Raw genomic sequence first — 21532 nt, 5'->3', positions numbered from 1 at the left:
GGAGGTGGCTTGGTAGGTGTCTTTGATGTTGTGCGGCAATGATTGAGGGTGTTTGAGCCACTAGTGGGACAGGGGATGTGCTGGTAGTATTTTGGTAATGCCCTCATGAAGTTGGCCTGGTTGAAGTCAACAGCAATAATGAAGGGGACTCGAGGAATCTTATTTCAAAGCCGTTTTGGGATGTTGTCAGGATAGCTGATGTGATACCCTATGGCAGGTAGCATGAGCAACCTCACTGTTAGATATTCCAAGCTGCATGAGCAGGAAGTCATCAGGGCCATCACATCTGAGCACCACAGGGCATTGTTCAGAAAGCAGACCCCTTTACCTCTGACTTTGCCTAACGATGCAAAACAGTCCATCCCAAGAATTGAGAAGCATTCAGGTAGGAATGGTGCAGTCAGGTGAAGCAAGTGTAACATACACAGCGGTCCCTCAGTTCTCTTGAGTAGGCCAGTCTTGCTCTGAGTTCAATTTTGTTCTAAATGGCCCATTAACTTGTAGGATGCTAGGGAACGAAGACTTGAACCAATGCTGTTACAGAGGTCCAGCCCTCTTTCCACATCTCTGAGGTAAGTGGTTATGTCTGGTAACCCTGAGAACCCTGGAGTGAAGCCACCTGGACTGGAAGGTAAAGACAGAACTGAAAGACCTGGAGTGTATTCATCTGGACTGGAAGCTAAGTAATTTCTCCACCCAAGAGTACAAGCTGTTTCTTCTGTAACCCCTCCAAGTGGTGCTTAATGTACAGGATTATTAATATATCAATTGTCAATTGCGTAAAAAAACAGTAGATAGTTATCAGAAGTTTTGATCTTGTTTAATTTGAAATGGCTATTATTGCACTTGTATGCTTGTTTGGACAGTCAGTTTAGGTAACCAACTTAAAATATTTTAATACCAAAGTTATTATTTAAGGTGGACATTTATATTCTTGAGGAATAAGTAATTCAAACAAACAATGCTGTCATAGATATTCACATTTTATAAGATGGAGTTGTCATAATTTTCATCTAGGAAATCACAGGAATGTTATGTAATTCAACATATAATTCTGCTGGAGTTACTTGAAGCAGCTCAGAGAATTTTTTTTAGATTGAGGACACTCAGTCCTCGTTTATTGTCATTTAGAAATGCATGCATTAAAAAATGATACAACGTTCCTCCAGAATGGTATCACAAGAAACACAGGATAAACCAAGACTAAAACTGACAAAACCACATAATTATAACATATAGTTACAACAGTGCAAAGCAATACCGTAATTTGATGAAGAGCAGACCATGGGCACGTTGATTCAGTTTTTAAATTACTGAAGGAACTGGTCTGAGAGCATAAGTGCTTGGATACTTAGTACAGATTAAAAATATTTCAAGGTACAAAAACTGACTTAGTTCATAAAATTGCTACCCTGGTAATGAATCTATGCTAACTGTTGGGTAGTACAAGCTTACAAAATAGCCAGGGGCAAGCAAAGCCAGAACCTCACAACAATAAGGTTGAGGAGAAAACTAATTACAGATTTTCTCCACTTACAGTTATTTATTTATCTATTATTTAGAGATACAGCACGGAACAGCCCTTCTAGCCCAATGAGCCTCACTGCCCAGCAGCCCACCTATTTAATCCTAGCGTAACACAGGACAATTTACAAAGTCATTGTAGCCTTCAGCTGTATTTTGTCTTTTTTTTAAAAAAGTACCAGATAGTTTATCAGTATGTCACGAGCAACATTTAGTATGTGGATCTAGACAGCTGGATAGATATAAACAAAAGCTTATTTAATATATTCATTGATTTAAAAAGGGTAATTAATTCAAGGTCAGGTTTCTTAAACAGCCTATATCGGTCTCTAGCAATCTGAATAAAAACCCATCACTTTCTAAAACATTACTTTTATAATATTGCTTTTTACAGGTATATATGAAATCAACTAATCCTGCACAAGAGAACTGTCACATTTTCCACTAAAAATGGAAGCTGATTTGCTGCTCAGCTGAAGACTGTTGTGGAATCCAAGGTGTCACAATAATGGACTCAGAAACTCCATTTCTTTCATACAGGTACTTCCAGATCAGCTCAGTGGAAGATTAGTCAAAACAATTCCAATACATGACAGCTACTGTGTCAATTTGTGTTATCTCTGATCTTGCTTTAATGTGAATCCCTCATTCTTCCAAGCCAGGAGACAAGAGACTGCAGATGATGGAAGCTGGAGGGAAAAAATAAACTGCTGGAAGAACACAGCAGGCCAAGCAGCATATGTGAGGCAAAGGGATGGTCGCTATTTTGGATTCTTCTAGCAGATTATTTTTTGCCTCCTTTCTTCATTTGGTTCACTTGGGGGTGTTATGCATTTGTCTTTCATAACTGTTTACTTTTTAAGTTTACCTGAATTAAAAAATTAACATATCGAAATAAACACCTATTCTTCACTCAGTCTTGAAATCATTTAGAAAATTAAAAAAAAGCTCTGTTAAAAGATGTACTATTTTAGAATTGGATTTGGAAAACCCTACTGATGATGGTGATGAAAATGTTTTCATTCCCAATTTCAGAAGGGGAAAATATTTCCACCAAGTACGGGCGTTTTGAGAAAGATTCAGTTGAAAAATGTTTATAGCTGAACTTGGATCATGGACAGATAAACGGATGTTAAGCTATCAGAATCGGAAGCTGAATGATTAGCCTTGGATGATTTTCAAAGGGAGGGAAGTGATTGTTGCAAAAATATGTTTTTTAAAGTATCAGAAAATAAATGCGGAAAAACAAGGAAGATTGAAGTGTACATTATTTGACACCCTATACCTAATTTGGAAATTTACGAGATAGGATAAACTATGCAAAATGTGTAATCTCAGTTTGGAATGGAATGGTCTATACAGGATATCAAGTCACTTTTTATTGTCATTTCGACCATAACTGCTGGTACAGTACTCAGTAAAAACGAGACAATGTTTTTCAGGACCATGGTGCTACACTGAACTATGTAAAAACTACACTAGATTATAGACCTACTCAGGACTGCATAAAGTGCACAAAACAGTGCAGATATTACCATAAATAATAAACAAGACAATAGGCACAGTAGAGGGCAGTAGGTTGGTGTCAGTCCAGGCTCTGGGTATTGAGGCGTCTGATGGCTTAGGGGAAGAAACTCTTACATAGTCAGGTCGTGAGAGCCCGAATGCTTCGGTGCCTTTTGCCAGATGGCAGGAGGGAGAAGAGTTTGTATGAGGGGTGCATGGGGTCCCTCATAATGCTAACACGAGGAATTCTGCAGATGCTGGAAATTCAAGCAACACACATCAAAGTTGCTGGTGAACGCAGCAGGTCAGGCAGTATCTATAGGAAGAGGTACAGTCGACGTTTCGGGCCGAGAACCTTTGTCCTGACAGGGTCTAGGCCTGAAACGTCGACTGTACCTCTTCCTATAGATGCTGCCTGGCCTGCTGCATTCACCAGCAACCTTGATGTGTGTTCCTTCATAATGCTGTTTGCTTTATGGATGCAGCGTGTGGTGTAAATGTCTGTAATAGCGGGAAAAGAGACCCCGATGATCTTCTCAGCTGACCTCACTATCTGCTGCAGGGTCTTGCGATCCGAGCTGATGCAATTTCCGAACCAGGCAGTGATGCAGCTGCTCAGGATGCTCTCAATACAACCTCCGTAGAATGTGGTGAGGATGGGGGGGGGGGGTGGGAGATGGATTTTTCTCAACCTTTGCAGAAAGTAGAGACGCTGCTGGGCTTTCTTTGCTATGGAGCTGGTGTTGAGGGACCAGGTGAGATTCTCCGCCAGATGAACACCAAGAAATTTGGTGCTCTTTAACGATCACTACGGACGAGTCGTCGATGTTCAGCGGAGAGTGGTCGCTCTGTGTCCTCCTGAAGTCAACAACCATCTCTCTTGTTTTGCTGACATTCAGAGACAGGTTGTTGGCTCTACACCAGTCCATTAGCTGCTGCACCTTCTCTCTGTACGCTGACTCATCATTCTTGCTGATGAGACCCACCACGGTCGTGTCATCAGCGAACTCGATGATGTGGTTCGAGCTGTGTGTTGCAGCGCAGTCGTGGGTCAGCAGAGTGAACAGCAGTGGACTGAGCACACAGCACTGGGGGTCCAGTGAGGGGGGCAACAGGGTCTTGATGTGCCTCATGACGAGCCTCTTGAAACACTGTGTTCTTGATTGCTCAAGAACAGTTTTATATCTTTGTACCTTTTCCAAAAATTAATAAAAAATAGATAATTCATAAGTCCATAAGATATAGGAGCAGAAGTAGGCCATTCAGCCCATCAAGTCTGCTCCGCCATTCAATCATGGGCTGATCCAATTCTTCCAGTCATCCCCACTCCCCTGCCTTCTCCCCATCCCCTTTGATGCACTGGCTAATCAAGAACCTATCTATCTTGGCCTTAAAAGCACCCAGTGACTTGGCCCCCACAACTGCTCATGGCAACAAATTCCACACATTTACCACCCTCTGATTAAACCAATTTCTCAGCATCTCTGTTCTAAATGGATGTCCTTCAATCCTGAAGTCGTGCCCTTTTGTCCTAGACTCTGCTACCATGGGAAATAACTTCGCCATATCTAATCTGTTCAGTCTTTTTAACATTCAGAATGTTTCTATGAGATTCCCCCCTCATTCTCCTGAACTCCAGGGAATATAGCCCAAGAGCTGCCAGACGTTCCTCATACAGTAATCCTTTCATTCCTGGAATCATTCTCATGAATCTTCTCTGAATCCTCTCCAATGCCAGTATATCCTTTCTAAAATAAGGAGCCCAAAACTGCACACAATACTCCAAGTGTGGTCTCACGAGTGCCTTACAGAGCCTCAACATCACATCCCTCCTCTTATATTTTATACCTCTAGAAATGAACACCAACATTGCATTCGCCTTCTTCACCACTAACTCAACCTGGAGGTTATCCTTTAGGGTATCCTGCACAAGGACTCCCAATAAATTATTCAGCCATATATGACAGAGAAGGTGCAAAGTTTGATAAACTAATTATGCTAAATGAGCCGTTGTTATCTTAGCTAGAAATATTGGACCAGCTGAGCACGAGAGGAAAATTGTGAAGCATGTCAATTCCTGATTTGCTGATCCCTAAAGGGAAATGTACCTTATAGAGGTATATAGTAATTATGTAATGTTTCTTTTTTATATTGGATGGCTAATTCTTATCAAACACTAAACACATTTTATAGGGACAAGAGAGGAGTAAGAGTACTTCAAACCTGCTGTATATAACAAGAACACTGTGCCTAATCCTATACCTCATCTACCCTCTTCTCCAATACCCAATGACAATTTCATGGCAATCACTTGCGAGATTTACTAAAGGCTAACCTGGCATCCATGGAACCATAATAGCAGTCAATCTCAACAAAAAAAAAGAGGAAGAGAAGAACCCGAAAAAAAAACTATTTGATAAAATTACTTGTTTGTATATGAGAAAATGTAACTATAGTGGTTATTAGTCTAATGTTAACACCGTGACATTCATTGTATACAGAAACACAACATACACTTCGTGAACACCAAATCATTTATATTCTTTTCAACAAGTATTCAAGCACATATTTGTTTAAAAATTCAAGTTAATTAAATATGATTTCACTATCAAGTGCTGAAGAGATCTATTTCAGATTTTTAGTATCCCAGGAGTGAAACACTGCTGTGAAAAAGGAATGGTTGCCAAATCATTTCATCCTCATTTACTCTGTATTCAGGAAGCAGGTGACAGCAATCAATTGCAGTGCAATCTCGATCTTCAATTATTTTAAAAGCTGCTGGAGATAATTACAAGCCTGAGGCATGAGATGTCAGATGACAACCAGACAACACTGGTGTCAAAAGAATGGTGTATAATGATAGACGACCATTTTTATATTCAAGAGAAATTAAGATTCTTCTTACTATTCTCCAGTACAATTTAGACCTCCCAGTATACTTTATGAAAGAAATTCAATATCCTTCACAATTTTAATCCATTCTTTGAAAACAGCGTATTTACAGAAGTGCATCAAAGGTATCACATTGATTCTAAATTCTCACGTGCCAGCTTTGTGGCCCAGAAAAACAAGCTAATTAAACAAGATAAATGTTGTATGATTTTCATAAGGTTGGCTGTCTCCTTTGTAGAATCTTCCCATGTTAAACAATATTTATTTCAATTTGAAAACAACCAATACTGTTAATTGTATTTAAAAATACACAATGCTTTGATAGTAGTAAAAATCATGAGAGGACTTCTGGGGTCTCCCTCCCCCCTCCATTTGTAACATTTACCGGGAGCGATGCAGACAAAGGGCCCAAAGCATTATTGAGGATCTCTACTACTCTTCCCACAATCTCTCTGACCCACAACCACCAGCAAGGAGGTACAGAAACATCAAGATGAGGACTGCCAGACTGGGTAACAGCTTCTTCCCTCAGACTGTGAAACTAACTTGCCAACACTGAGGTCTTGTCACTAGGACAGCCAGCTATTTACTGTTTAGCTTTGCAGTGCACTACATGCATTTTGAATTATCATTTATGAACTTATTTATGGTAATATTTTGGTTTATGTGCTGTGTGTGATACATGTTTTGTGGGTGTACCATGGTCCGGAGGACATTGCTTCATTTGCTTGAATATTTAAATGTACAGCCAGATGACAATAAAATTGAACTTCATCCTACCTGGATGAATTATACAGTCCGTTTCTTCCCATTTCTGTGCCATCATCAAATAGGCTGGATTAACATGTTATTGGTATCACTCTACTGCACTAAACTGTGTACATCAAATTTAATACAGAGCCTTGTATTAGTAGCCACTGGACCAAATTAAACATTGTATTTAAATACTGTACTGGATATAAAGAACGGAACTGTAGTAATCTCTGCACTGATTGCTTCTTCAAGGTCTCCATTCTTCATGCCTTTATTTGCACACCACTTTGCATCTTGACATACAGTCTAACTTACTGTTGACAACTTGTCTTTCCTTTCCCACAATCAACATTGGTGTCACAATCCTCTCTCAAGTCATCCAATTGGCAAATAGTGCAAATAACATAAAAACACAAGCCTAACCAAATAAAAAGTCCAATCCCTATATCTGATTTCTATTTATTCCCCTATCACTTGACACTTATTGCACTGTATTGTACAACATAGCAACTTGGTTCCCACTTAGCTCTAAGATTACCAAGCAAGTCTAATGTCCAAAATAAGCTTTATTTTGGAAAAGGACTTTGGGTGATCTTGGGTAAAGGGCCATGAAAAGCTGGAAATCAAAATGTTACTAAAAATCCAAAATAAAAGAGGAAAGCGACCAGAGTTAATGTTTCAGTTACTGATTCTTTGTCAGAACTGGGGAGGATGCTACCTGACCCGTTGAATGTTTCCATCATTCTCTGCTTTCATACCATAGCATATGGATGGATTCTTCCTTCGTGGGGATGTTGGATATGCACAATATCAAAACACAACTTAATCAAATTCATACCAGGACTTCATAGAATCATTTAGCATGTTTGTTCCCTCAGTTTTTTTCCAACAATTTGAAACCATCCAAATAATCCCATTTCAATCCGATACTGTATATTTGAGTTTCAGCTCGCTGCCACATTCCTTGTGCCAGGTGGTAAGGTTAATTGGCTGCCATACAACTGCCTCTGGTGTTCAGGTGAATAAATAAAAGAACCTGAGTAACATTTATGGGCATAAGGAAGTTACGTGGAAAATGAGCCAACACAGACGCAATGACTGAAATGGCTTCCTTCTATGTTGACAGGAAGTATAAAAATAACACAGCGTTGCAGCTTTCCAATCAGAATTTTAGGTACATGTTTTCACTGAGCACTTCTGCGCTCACTTCATACAAGGAGGATTGGTAAAGTAAGGATAGAATGATGTGAAGGAGATGCAGAATTGTAGTGGAGAACTTTGCTGCTGCTGATGGTCTAGACTAGGGGTTCCCAAACTGGGGTCCACAGACCTCTTGCTTAATGGTATTGGTCTATGGCATAAAAAAAAGCTGGGAACCCCTGGTCTAGGCTGTCTCATGATCCCTCTGTTTAAATAATCAGATCTGAATCTGTAACTTCTAATGAAATTGTAGTGCCCCACAAGGTGATAGAGGCACACAGGTAAAAATGGGTAAGAACCTCCTCTAAAGAGCATTAGTGAATTCTGTAATGGTACAGGCCCCAGACAGAAGTAAAGTAAGCTCATCCACTCAACACTTCTGGGTGATCATATCGCAAATGCTTCATTTGTTGGGTCCCACCATGAGCGAGGATGGAATTTGTCTCCAAACCTCCTATTAGACATTTAACTCTCTGCCACTACTCACTGCTAGACACAGAGCTTTAACCACTTCAAATTAGGGAAAATATTAGCTTCATTTGTCATATGTACATCACAACACAGTGAAGTGCGTCAGTGAGGATTGTGCTAGGCAGCTTGCAAGTGTCGCCATGCTTCTGGCACCAACGTTGCATGCTTACACTCATAACCCTAACTGTATGTCTTTGAAAGATAGTCATGACAGTGCTTAGCTTCATCTATTGTTTGCTATCTTTATTTGCCTGTAGTCACAGTTCCATCAACCAGTGTTCATAAATTAATGCATAAATACTTAGAGCAATGAGTGCATCATCAGCTCACAAAACAAGCTCTTTTTATCCCCACTTTTAGATGCAAGTGCAGATGACTATGAAGGGCTACATCAACTGTATTGTGCCTGTGCTACAGTTCCCTCCTCCATTAATAGCCAAAAGTGAGGTTGGCTTGCCATGCGGCATACTTCCATTGGCACAAATACAGTTTTCTCTTCCAAAACAAATAGGAAATTTACGTATTAAGAATCATGGTAATACCTGTGATTAAAGAATGTAATTTCACATGAGGTACACAGATTCAAATTTAATTCAAAGACAATGTGTCTCTTTGCCACTATACTGAATTGCATGATGAATAGAAAAATCAGAGCTATACAACGGTAAGCTGAAACTTCAAATTTGATATCTGGTGCCTTTTAGAAACTTAGGTTGCTCTAAATTTGTGTTATCTGCCGTGGAAACTGAACATATCAAACCAGTTGCATGCACCACAGACTTCCTGTGATACTAAATAGTACTATAATGCAAAAGTGTGGATGGAAGCTATCAACACACTGCAAAAACTGTCAGGTCCAAGTCATTATGGTGTGAATACAATATTTAAGAAGTTACTCAGATTAGCTGAAACTGATTTACCCATCCATGCTCCAGCAGCCAAATGTTGAAACATCAAATTACACCTCAGTGAGAAGAACACATTAGATTTCCACATATTGCAAAAAAAATTAATTTAGAACCAGCAATATTGCAACATACAGTGCCTATAAAAAGTATTCAACCCCTCTTGGAAGTTTTCATGTTTTATTGTTTTACAACATTGAATCAGTGGATTTAATTTGGCTTTTCTTGACACTAATCAACAGAAAAAGACTCGTGTCGAAGTAAAAAGAGATCTCTACAAAGTGACACACATCAAAGTTGCTGGTGAACGCAGCAGGCCAGGCAGCATCTCTAGGAAGAGGTGCAGTCGACGTTTCAGGCCGAGACCCTTCGTCAGGACTAACTGAAGGAAGAGTTAGTAAGAGATTTGAAAGTTGGAGGGGAGGGGGAGATCCAAAATGATAGGAGAAGACAGGAGGGGGAGGGATGGAGCCAAAAGCTGGACAGGTGATTGGCAAAGGGGATATGAGAGGATCATGGGACAGGAGGTCCGGGGAGAAAGGCAAGGGGGTGGGGGGAACCCAGAGGATGGGCAAGGGGTATAGTCAGAGGGACAGAGGGAGAAAAAGGAGAGTGAGGGAAAGAATGTGTGTATAAAAATAAATAACAGATGGGGTACGAGGGGGAGGTGGGGCATTAGCGGAAGTTGGAGAAGTCGATGTTCATGCCATCAGGTTGGAGGCTACCCAGACGGAATATAAGGTGTTGTTCCTCCAACCTGAGTGTGACTTCATCTTTACAGTAGAGGAGGCCGTGGATAGACATGTCAGAATGGGAATGGGATGTGGAATTAAAATGTGTGGCCACTGGGAGATCCTGCTTTCTCAGGCGGACAGAGCGTAGATGTTCAGCAAAGCGGTCTCCCAGTCTGCGTCGGGTCTCGCCAATATATAGAAGGCTACATCGGGAGCACCGGACACAGTATATCACCCCAGTCGACTCACAGGTGAAGTGTCGCCTAACCTGGAAGGACTGTTTGGGGCCCTGAATGGTGGTAAGGGAGGAAGTGTAAGGGCATGTGTAGCACTTGTTCCGCTTACAAGGATAAGTGCCAGGAGGGAGATCAGTGGCGAGGGATGGGGGGGGGATGAATGGACAACGGAGTCACGTAGGGAGCGATCCCTGTGGAAAGCAGAGAGGGAAGGGAGGGAAAGATGTGCTTAGTGGTGGGATCCCGTTGGAGGTGGCGGAAGTTCCACGGCCTCCTCTACTGTAAAGATGAAGCCACACTCAGGTTGGAAGAACAACACCTTATATTCCGTCTGGGTAGCCTCCAACCTGATGGCATGAACATCGACTTCTCCAACTTCCGCTAATGCCCCACCTCCGCCTCGTACCCCATCCGTTATTTATTTTTATACACACATTCTTTCTCTCACTCTCCTTTTTCTCCCTCTGTCCCTCTGACTATATCCCTTGCCCATCCTCTGGGTTCCCCCCCCCTTGTCTTTCTCCCCGGACTTCCTGTCCCATGATCCTCTCATATCCCCTTTGCCAATCACCTGTCCAGCTCTTGGCTCCATCCCTCCCCCTCTTGTCTTCTCCTATCATTTTGGATCTTCCCCTCCCCCTCCCACTTTCAAATCTCTTACTAGCTCTTCCTTCAGTTAGTCCTGACGAAGGGTCTCGGCCCGAACTGTCGAATGTACCTCTTCCTAGAGATGCTGCCTGGCCTGCTGTGTTCACCAGCAACTTTGATGTGTGTTGCTTGAATTTCCAGCATCTGCAGAATTCCTGTTGTTTGCGTCTCTACAAAGTGACCCAAATTAATTACAAACATAAAACACAAAATAATTGATTGCATAAATGTTCACTCCCTTCAAGTGAGTATTTAGTAGTTGCACCTTGGGTGTCTTTGGAAACAGATCATCAAAAGATACTCAGCCTCTGACCTGCCCTAGATGCCAGAGTCTTTGTGTGACTGGTCCAGACATATTTTTGATTGGTAGTATTTAAGAAAATAAGTCCTGGTGATGGTGATGAACCAGGTATTATTTGCTGAAAATGGCCATCGCCTGACTCATGTGGCTTCAGAGTTACTTGCCACTTAACATTCTATGCCCAAGTACTGCTCCATGTAGTATTTCCTCACTTTCTCAGAAGCTACAAAGAGAATTAAACAACATGCAGTCTTTTAGTGAACACCTGCACGACCATATGATATAAATTGTTGCTGTTGAAGCAGTTGAAGGTGATTGAGCAAAGCAATGTCCTGAGCAAAGTGCGAGTACTTCCAAAAATTTCAGAACCTCTAAGAACTTTAACTATTTTCCTTCCTAAAAGTCCAATAACAGGAGGCGGGAGGAGAAGATGGCGGCGCGACACAGTGTGCGCAGCCTCTCCGGTGAAATGATATCCTATTTGTTAAATAGGGTACCGTGCACAGTTCTGATTTGATGGACACAGCCGTTAGAAACACAGAAGAACATCTGGAGAAACTTCTGAAATACCCGGTTCGCTGCTGCTGCTACTGTGCGATTGAAAATCTCCGGAGGGAAGCCCCCAAGTCCTCTGCTTTGCCTGCTGCTGGCGGCCAGGGCTGGGGTCGAGGCGCTTGGCAGAGATGGTGCTTGGTGCTCGGTGTCGGAGGCTCGAAGTTTTCGCATGACTCAGAGTCGGACTGTGGTCGGGCATGGCAGGGAGAGTTTTCTTCCTTCTCCTGTCTGCGTGAGATGTGGGACTTTCGAGAGACTTTGAACATTTTTTTACTGTGCCCATGGCCTGTTCTTCATCAAATTATGGTGTTGCTTGCACTGTTGTAACTATATGTTATAATTATGCGGTTTTTGTCAGTTTTTCAGTCTTGGTCTGTCCTGTGTTTCTGCGATACCACACCAGAGGATTATTGTATCATTTCTTAATGCATGCATTACTAAATGACAATAAAAGAGGACTGCGTGTCCTCATAATCTAATCTAATCTAATGTTTGTTTAACTCAGGAACTTCAATGCAATAGTCAGACAAAAGACATCCTGATATCATGCCCAGTCACTTTCACCTGGAACTGAAAGCATGAAGCTTTATGTGGTCCAAAGTTACAGTCAACAAACTCAGGGCCATTTCCTCACAAATATATACTATTCTCCTGTCACTCTGATGTAATGGTCCTGTTGGTTTATTATCACCAGATGATATAATCCAGATGGGATCTTTATGATAATCTGTTAATTTCCATATCACATTAACAGTATTTATTCTTGATTTATTTGATTAACTGAAATTATTTTGGCTAAATGTCTAGAGTTAATTACTTCAGATTTCTGGATCATACGAGTTATGAAAAATGAACAAATATAATTAGATTCTACTAACTGCTTATATTCTTCACAATATTCTTTACTTCAGTGTTCCGTAAATTGGTTCACAATACATGCTATAATACCATAACGTATTTTTCTCCTTGACTTCAGTACAATCCAACCCTTCCCTCCTACATAGCCCTCAATTTTACTATCAATAATTTGCCGATCTAAGAGCTTCTTAAATGCTCCTATCTGCTCCTACCATCACTCTTGCCAGAGTTTTCCACACACTCACCACTCTGTGTGAAAAACAAACTTGCCTCTGACATTCCCACTGTACTTCCCTCCAATCCCTTTAAAATTATGCCCCCACCCCAGTATTAGCCATTTCTGCCCTTGGGGAAAATTCTCCAGCTATCCACTTGATCTAAGTCTCTTATCATCCTGTATACCTTTGTCAAGTCAGTTCTCATCTTCTTTTGCTCCAAAGGGAAAAGCCCTCGCTCATTCAATCTATCCTCATAAAAGTACTCTCTAATCCAGGCAGCATCCTGATAAATCTTCTCTACAACCTCTTAAAAGCTTCTATGTAAGACGATGAGATATAGGAGCAGAATTAGGTTATTTGGCCATCGAATCTGCTCCGCCATTTCATCATGGCTGATCCAATTTTCTTCTCAGCCCCAATCCTTCCTCTAATGAGGTGATTACAACTGAACACAATATATTTTGGTCAGAAATTCTAACAAAATAAAAAAATACACACTGGCAGCTGTAGGAAGCAATCTTCACATCATTAGCTGAATCTACCAAGGTCTCAAGAGGTTTTATTTTCAGCGAAAGATGAATGAGATTACAGAAGATGATTTGAATAATACTGTGGACCCAATAAAGTAAAAACAATGAACATTGAAAGTTCTTTCAGCACTTTTGTCATGAGCTACAATTGAATAATGTATATTACAGATGCTTTATCAACTTTTGTAAAGCCATTTGTTCGCTTCTGCAACTTCATAGGCTTGCATGTTATTATCCTCAAACGTAATCACAATGAAATATCTGGTTAAATGCCATTATTTAAGAGAAAAGAAGTAAGCAAGAATGCAAAGGGAAGGGTAATAACAATAGCAGCATTAAACAATGAGGGCTACACATAGAAACATAGAAAACCTACAGCACAATACAGGCTCTTTGGCCCACAATGCTGTGCTGAACATGTACTTACATTAGAAATTACCTAGGGTTACCCATAGCCCTCTATTTTTCTAAGATCCATGTACCTGTCCAGGGGTCTCTTAAAAGACCCTATCATACCCGCCTTAACCACCATCGCTGGCAGCCCATTCTACGCACTCACCACTCTCTGCATAAAACATTTACCCCCGACATCTCCTCTGTACTTACTTCCAAGCACCTTAAAACTCTATCCTCATGTGTTAGTCATTTCAGCCCTGGGGAAAAAGCCACTGACTATCCACACGATCAATAACTCTCATCATCTTATACACTCTATCAGGTCACCTCTCATCCTCTGCCGCTCCAAGGAGAAAAGGCCGAGTTCGCTCAACCTATTCTCACAGGCATGCTCCCCAATCCAAGCAACATCCTTGTACCTCTCCTTGCACCCTTCCTATAGTTTGCACATCCTTCCTGTAGAGAGGTGACCAGAACTGAGCACAGTACTCCAGGAGGGGTCTGACCAGGGTCCTAGATAGCTGTAACATTACCTCTTGGCTCTTCAACTCAATCCCACGGTTGATTAAGGCCAATGCACCGTATGCTTCCTTAACCACAGAGTCAACAGTAATATCTATGTAAATCTTCAGAAAGCCAGAATACTAAACACCACGAGAATAGTCCGAAAATTCCGAGCAATTGACAAATGAGCGTGTTTGGCTATGCCCATACCTCAGGTTTTACCAGCTTGAGCTGAGAAAAAATAAATACAATAATAACAACAACAACAACAACAATAACAATTATATAAACATATGCACTTACTTAAACAGGATCTTTTTGTAGTGGCACTTGCTCCACCTAAACACAAGTTTCCTCCTCGATGAACCAATTCCAACTCCAAATTCAACCTGTGGCATCAATTAAGATGTTCTTATAAATTCAACATAAAAATCACTTTACTGCCTTTATATTTCTCCAATTATAATCAAGAATATATTGAAACATATACTTATAGATGAAACTAAAAAAAAAATTTACTTCTGCCAGCAGAATTTGTGTTTAGACATTCTAACAGAAATAAAAGAACTTGCACTAACAGCTGCAGAAAGCAATCCCCTCGTCATTAACTGAATCTACCAAGGTCTCAAATGATCTCTGTTGCTAAGAATACTGCAAAGTAGTGTTGATTTTTTTTTGGTTGCACAGGTCTCCATCTGTTTGCTGCTGATAAGAGGTTTTGTATGACAAGAGAATTTTCCATTCCTAGGCCAATTTGCTCTGTTCTTCCCAGCAATAAAGGGAGCAGAGGCAGAAATTGACAAACCAATGGACAGGTCAGAGAGAAAAGCAGCATGATTCCATTCACGTTAGGAATACAAATAAATTTCAATATATCTAATTTTTCTACACATGTAGCATACATGTGTAGAAAAATTAGATATATTGTTAATATTTTGGAACTTTGCCATAGTATAAACACATGTAGCATACATGTGTTTATACTATGGCAAAGTTCCAAAATATTAACAAAACAATGTGAAAGATCCTTGGGGAAACTAACTCATATGATTGGAAAAAAAATACATTTTAGAGTTATTAGGTTATTACATTTAGAAACTGTTTTAGTTTAAGATGAATAGTTATATAATGTTATTAATTAATAGCGACTCAAACTGAACTTATTTATTCTGATAAGCTTTTTAGAACTTATCAGAACTTAAAACACCAAACTGCTAATCAAATGCATGAATCTACATACATCCTCTGTATATGATAAAAAGATACTATTGTTTAAGGTTAATTGTTTAGCTGGCTTTGGAATAACTTTCTTTTACCTTAGTTTACTTCCTTGTGAAATGGATGAAAAAGGGAATTGCTGGCACAAGGGGTTGCCAGAGGTTTTAAAAAGTAAGTACGGGATGGTTCTTGCGCCGGTCACATTATAATTTGTTCTTGCACGTAAGTAAGAAAATCACATTTTTGACTAGCACCAAAAGTGAATAAGATTAATGCAAATACAAAAAGTGATTTTACTTGCCATTGTTACATTGTGAAATTAGCATTAACTCTACATGCAGTTGAACATAAATTCCAAAAACGCTGTTTCGTTATTCAGCATTCCGTTACAGGATGTATTTTTTCACCCTTCTTCATTATTCAGTATCTAAGTATTTCATCTCATTGTCTTATTGCTTCTCCCAACTTACCCTGGATGTGATAACTCTCCTTCCAGAACCACTAGAGTGTTTTTAATGAAGGCACTCTCACAGTGCTTTTGGATAAGGGGTTCCAGGTTTCAGTAATGACAGACACCAGTAATATATTCGTAAATCAAAAAAGTGTTGGTAACTGAAGTTGTGGTTTGGGAGGTGCTGCTCAATGAGCCAAGGTGATTAACTGAAATCTAATTTGTAGATGGCGCATATTGCCTCTTCTGTGTGTTGATGGTGATGGCGGTGGAGGGGGTTTCTGCTTTGTGCTAGAAATCTGTAAAGCAGCTTGAGAATTCTTGGAGTACTGTGTGCAGTTTTGGTCTCCAAATTTGAGGAAGGACATTCTTGCTATTGAGGGAGTGCAGCGTAGGTTCACAACGTTAATTCCTGGGATGGTGGGACTGTCATATGTCAGAAGATTGGAGTGACTGAGCTTGCATACTCTGGAATTTAGAAGGCTGAGAGGGTATCTTATTGAAACATATAAGATTATTAAGGGATTGGACATGCTAGAGGCAAGAAGCATGTTCCCACTGACAGGTGAGTCCAGAACCAGAGGCCACAGTTTAAGAATAAGGGGTAGGCTATTTAGAACGGAATTGAGGAAAAACTTTTTCACCCAGAGAGTGGTGGATATATGGAATGCTCTGCCCCAGAAGGCTGTGGAGGCCAAGTCTCTGGATGCTTTCAAGAAAGAGATGGATAGAGCTCTTAAAGGTAGTGGAATCAAAGGTTATGGGGATAAGGCAGGAACCGGATACTGATTGTGGATGATCAGCCATGATCACAGTGAATGGCGGTGCTGGCTCAAAGGGCCGAATCGCCTACTCCTGCACCTATTGTCTATTGACGCAGTATTCACCCAGTCAAGAGAATGTGCCTTTACCCTTCTGACTTGTGCGTTGTAAATGGTAGATCCGTTTCAGTGTACCAAGAGCTGAGTCTTTTCTTACTATTTTCTTCCTGCTGACCTGGTTTCATTCCTGTTCAATGGGCAACCTGCCAGAATGTTATTGGTGGGGGTAAGACCATAAGATATAGGAACAGAATTAGGCCATTCAGTCCATCGAGCCTGCACCACCATTCTATCATGGCCGATTCCGGATCCCAGTCAACTCCATACACTTGCCTTTTCACCAAAATCTTTGATGCCCTGATTGATAAGGAAACGATCAACTTCTATCTTAAGTATATGCATGGACTTGGCCTCCACTGCAGTCTGTGGCAGAGCATTCCACAGATTTACTATTCTCCGGCTAAAATTCCTCTTTATCTCTGTTCTAAAGGGCTGTCCCTCAATTTTCAGGCGATGCCCTCTAGTACTGGATACCTGCACCAGAGGTAACATCCTCTCCACATCCACCCTATCTAGTCCTTTCAACATTTGGTAGGTTTCAATGAGATCTCTCTGCATTCTTCTAAGTTCCAGTGAGTACAGGACCAAAGCTGTCAAACGCTCCTCATATGTTAACCCCTTTATTCCCAGAATCATCCTCATGAATCTCCTCTGTACACTCTCCAATGTCAGCACATCCTTGGAGATAGGGGGCCCAAAACTGCTAACAAAACTCCAAGTGCAGCCTGACTAGTGTCTTACAAAGCTTCAGCATTATCTCCTTGCTTTTACATACTATTCCCCTTGAAATAAATGACAAAATTGCATTTGCCTTCTTCACCACAGACTCAACCTGTAAATTATCCTTCTGGGAGTCTCTCTGCACCTCTAATGTTTGAACCTTCTTCCCATTTAGATAATAAGTCTGCACTATTGTTCCTTTTACCAAAATGTATTATCATACATTTCCCAACACTGTATTCCATCTGCCACTTTTTTGCCCAATTTGTCCAAGTCTTGCTGCAATTGCATTGCTTCCTCAGCACTACCTGCCCCTCCACCTATCTTTGTATCATCCTCAGACCTTTTCACAAAGTCATCAGTTCCATTACCTAATTCATTGACAAACAATGTGAAAAGCAGCGGTCCCATTAGTGACCCCTGAGGAACACTACTAGTCACCAGCAGCCAACCAGAAAAGGTCCCTTTTATTCCCTCTCGCTGCCTCCTGCCTGTCAGCCATTTTGTAATCCATGCCAGTATCATTCATGCAATGCCACAGGAGTTTATTCTTGTTAAGCAGTGTCATGTGTGGCTGCTTATCAAACACCTTCTGAAATCCAAGTAAACGACATCCACTGCCTCTCCTTTGTTCACTCTGCTTGTTACTTCCTCAAAGAACTCTAACAGATTTGTCAGGCAAGATTTCCCTTTGCAGACCCGTGCTGCCTTTTACTTATCTTATCATTAGTCTTCAAGTACCTCAAAACTTCATCCTTAATAAAGGACTCCAACAGTTTCCCAGCCACTGAGGCTAGGCTAATAGGCCTGTAATTTCCTTTCTTTTGCTTTCCTCCCTTAAAGAGTGGAGTTACTTTTGCAACTTTCCAGTCCTCCAGGACCATGACAGAATCAAGTGATTCTTGAAAGATCATGACCAACGCAACTGTTAACTGTTCAGCAACCTATCTCAGGACTCTGGGATGTAGTCCATCTGGCCCAGGTGACTTATCTACCTTAAGACCTTTGAGTTCGCCTAGCACTTTTTCCTTTGTAATAACAATGACATTCACTCCTGCTCCCTGACACTCATGGACATCTGGCACACTGCTAGTGTCTTCCACAGTGAAGACAGATGCAAAGTACCCATCAAGTGCATCTGCCATTTCTTCATCCCCCATCACTACCTCACCAAAATCATTTTCCAATATCATGCTACAATATCAACTCTCACCTCCCTTTTAATCATTATACAACTGAAAAATTTTCAGTATCTTGCTTTATATTATTGACTAGTCTGCCCTCGTATTTCATCTTTTCCCTTCTTATAGCTTCTTAGTTGCCTTTTGTTGGATTTAAAAACTTCCCAATCATCCAACTTCCCACTCACTTTTGCTACCTTATATACCTTTTCCTTGATATGCCTTTTCCTTGGCTTTTATACAGTCCTTAACTTCCTTTGTCAGCCACGGTTGCCTATCCCTGCCATTTGAGAACTTCTTCCTCTGTGGGACATACCTATACAGTGCCTTGTGAATTATTCCCAGAAACTTTAGCCATCTCTGCTCTGCCATCATCCCGGCCAGTATCCTCCTCCAATCTACTCAGGCAAACTCCTCTCTCGTGCCCCTTTATTCCACTACCATACTGATACATGTGACTTATGCTTCTCCCTCTCAAGCTGCAGTTGAATTCAATCATATTATGATCAATTGCACCGAAGGGTTCCTTTATGTTAAGCTCCCTAATAAGATCCCGGTTATTACACAACACCCAATCTAAGATAGCTTTTTAGCATAAGCTGCTCTAAAAAGCCATCTTATAGGCATTCAACAAATACCCTCTCTTGCAATCTGACACCAACCTATTTTCCCAATCCCCTTGCATATTGAAGTCCCCTTTGACAATTGTGTCATTACCCTTATTACATGCCTTTTCCAGCTCCCTTTGCAATCTCAACCCCACATCTTGGCTACTACTTGCAGGCCTATGTGATTCCCATAATGGACTTTCTTTTTACCCTTGTAATTCCTTAACTCCACCCACAACGATTCAACATTCACTGATCCTATGTCACCTTTTTCTAAAGATATAATTCCATCTTTTACCAACACAGCCACACCACCACCTATGCCTTTCTGCCTGTTCTTTCAATACAAAGTATACCCTTTGACGTTAAGCTCCCAACAGTGGCCTTCTTCCAGCCACAACTCAGTGATGTCCACAACATCCTACCAACCAATCTCTAATTGCGCCATGAGTATGTCCCACCTTATTCTGAAAGCTATGTGCATTTAAATACAGCATCTTCAGTCCTGCATTCTTCGCCATTTTGACTTTTGACTTTGTGGTACAATTTAACTCTTTGCTCTGTCTGCATTTGTACCCAATCATTGGCTTGTCCTTCCTTACATTCATGATACATCCATCATCTACTTGTAAACCTGCTGGCTCATTCTCAGCTCTATCATACTGGTTCCCATCCCCCTGCCATATTAGTTTAAACCACTCCCAACAGCTCCAATAAATCTGCCCACAAGAATACGGGTCCCTCTTGGATTCAAGTGCAACCTATTCCTTTTGTACAGGTTCCAGCTGTCCCAGAGGTCCCAATTATCCAGAAATCTGAATCCCTACCCCCTCCTCCAATTCTTCAGCCACATATTTATCTACCACCTCATTCTATTCCTATCCTCACTGTTGCATGGCACAGGCAGCAATCCCCAGATTACTACCTTTGAGGTCCTGCTTCTCAGCTTCCTTCCAACTCCCTGTATTCTTATTTTCATGATCTCCTCCCTTTTTCTTCCTATGTCATTGGTACCAATATGTACCACAACTTCTGGCTGCTCACCCTCGCTTTTCAGGATATTGTGGACGCGTCCAGAAACATCTCTGTCCCTGGCATCTGGGAGGCAAACTACCATCTGTGTTTCCGTGCCCACAGAATCGCCTATCTGTCCCCCTGACTACAGAATCTCTTATTACTGCTGCCATCCTCTTCAGATCCCTATCCTTCTGAGCCACAGGGCCAGACTCAGTGCCAGAGGCACGGCTGCTGTTGCTTCCCCCCTCTCCCAACAGTACTCAAAATGGAGTACTTAATGTTGGGGGGGGGGGATGGGAACGGCCACAGGGGTGCTCTCCACTAACTGACGTTCTCCCTTCCCTCTTCTGACAGTCACCTATTTATCTGTCTCCTGTAGTCTTGGGGTGACTACCTCCCTGTAGCTCCTATCTATCACTACTTCACTCTCCCTAACAAGCCGAAGGTCATCGAGCTGCAGGTCCAGTTCCCTAACACGGTCTCCAAGCAGCTGCATCTCGATGCTCCTGGCGCAGATGTGGCTATCAGGGAGGCTGGGAGTTTCCTGTAAATCCCACTTCTGACACGCAGAACAGGACACTGGCTCTGTAGACATAACTCCTATTCTCTCTAGAGTTAAATCAGAAATAAGGAATGAACTTACCTACTTAACTTGGTTCCCGCTGTTCTCATCGAAGCCTTACTACTCTGACTCAAGACTGTTCCGACAATGACTGCTGCTCTTTTATAGAAACTGGGTTTTTAAAAGCTCTTTGTTGGACCTGTGTGGGAACACACCTGTTGTGTCTGCACAGTACTCCAATCAACTGTGTACTGGGTACTTGATGATGGAAATGCCACTGAATGTCAAAGTTAGATAATTAGGATCTTTCTCCCTGGAGATGATGTGAATGTCCTTTGCCAATAATCAGCCCATGCCTTAATGTTGCCTATTTACTAATGAGCTGCAAATGGAATTGAATATTGTGCATCCATCACCTGACGAAGCCTGTACAAGCACAGATACTAGTTTTAATAGCATACAAAGCCAGAATTATGACTCTATACATTATCAATCCCTACAAAGATCCTAACTTAATGAATGTATTTCATTTTAAAAAGGTGTGAAAAAGTTAAAGCATTAAAAAAATGATTTATTTATTTATGAGTCCAGGACTGAAGAATAGAAGGATGTACCTTTAGAACAGAGATGAGGAGGAATTTCTTTAGCCAGTGGGTAGTGAAC

General features: G+C 41.2%; 1 protein-coding gene across 4 annotated transcripts in view; it reads right to left on the bottom strand.

Moving 5' to 3' along the window:
* The window catches only part of ubr3 (ubiquitin protein ligase E3 component n-recognin 3), a 230487-nt gene that overhangs the window by 44207 nt on the left and 164748 nt on the right, over nucleotides 1-21532 (bottom strand). For all 4 annotated transcript variants that reach the window (XM_063052208.1, XM_063052206.1, XM_063052207.1 and 1 more), the window contains one exon: nucleotides 14535-14620. In XM_063052208.1, the coding sequence (XP_062908278.1) occupies nucleotides 14535-14620 (86 nt within the window). The remainder of the gene's footprint in view (nucleotides 1-14534; nucleotides 14621-21532) is intronic.

The sequence above is a fragment of the Mobula hypostoma genome, chromosome 6 (genome assembly GCF_963921235.1).
Source record: "Mobula hypostoma chromosome 6, sMobHyp1.1, whole genome shotgun sequence".
NCBI lineage: Eukaryota > Metazoa > Chordata > Chondrichthyes > Myliobatiformes > Myliobatidae > Mobula > Mobula hypostoma.
Note: the sequence above shows the minus strand (reverse complement) of the source record. Positions and strands in the feature narration are given on the sequence as shown.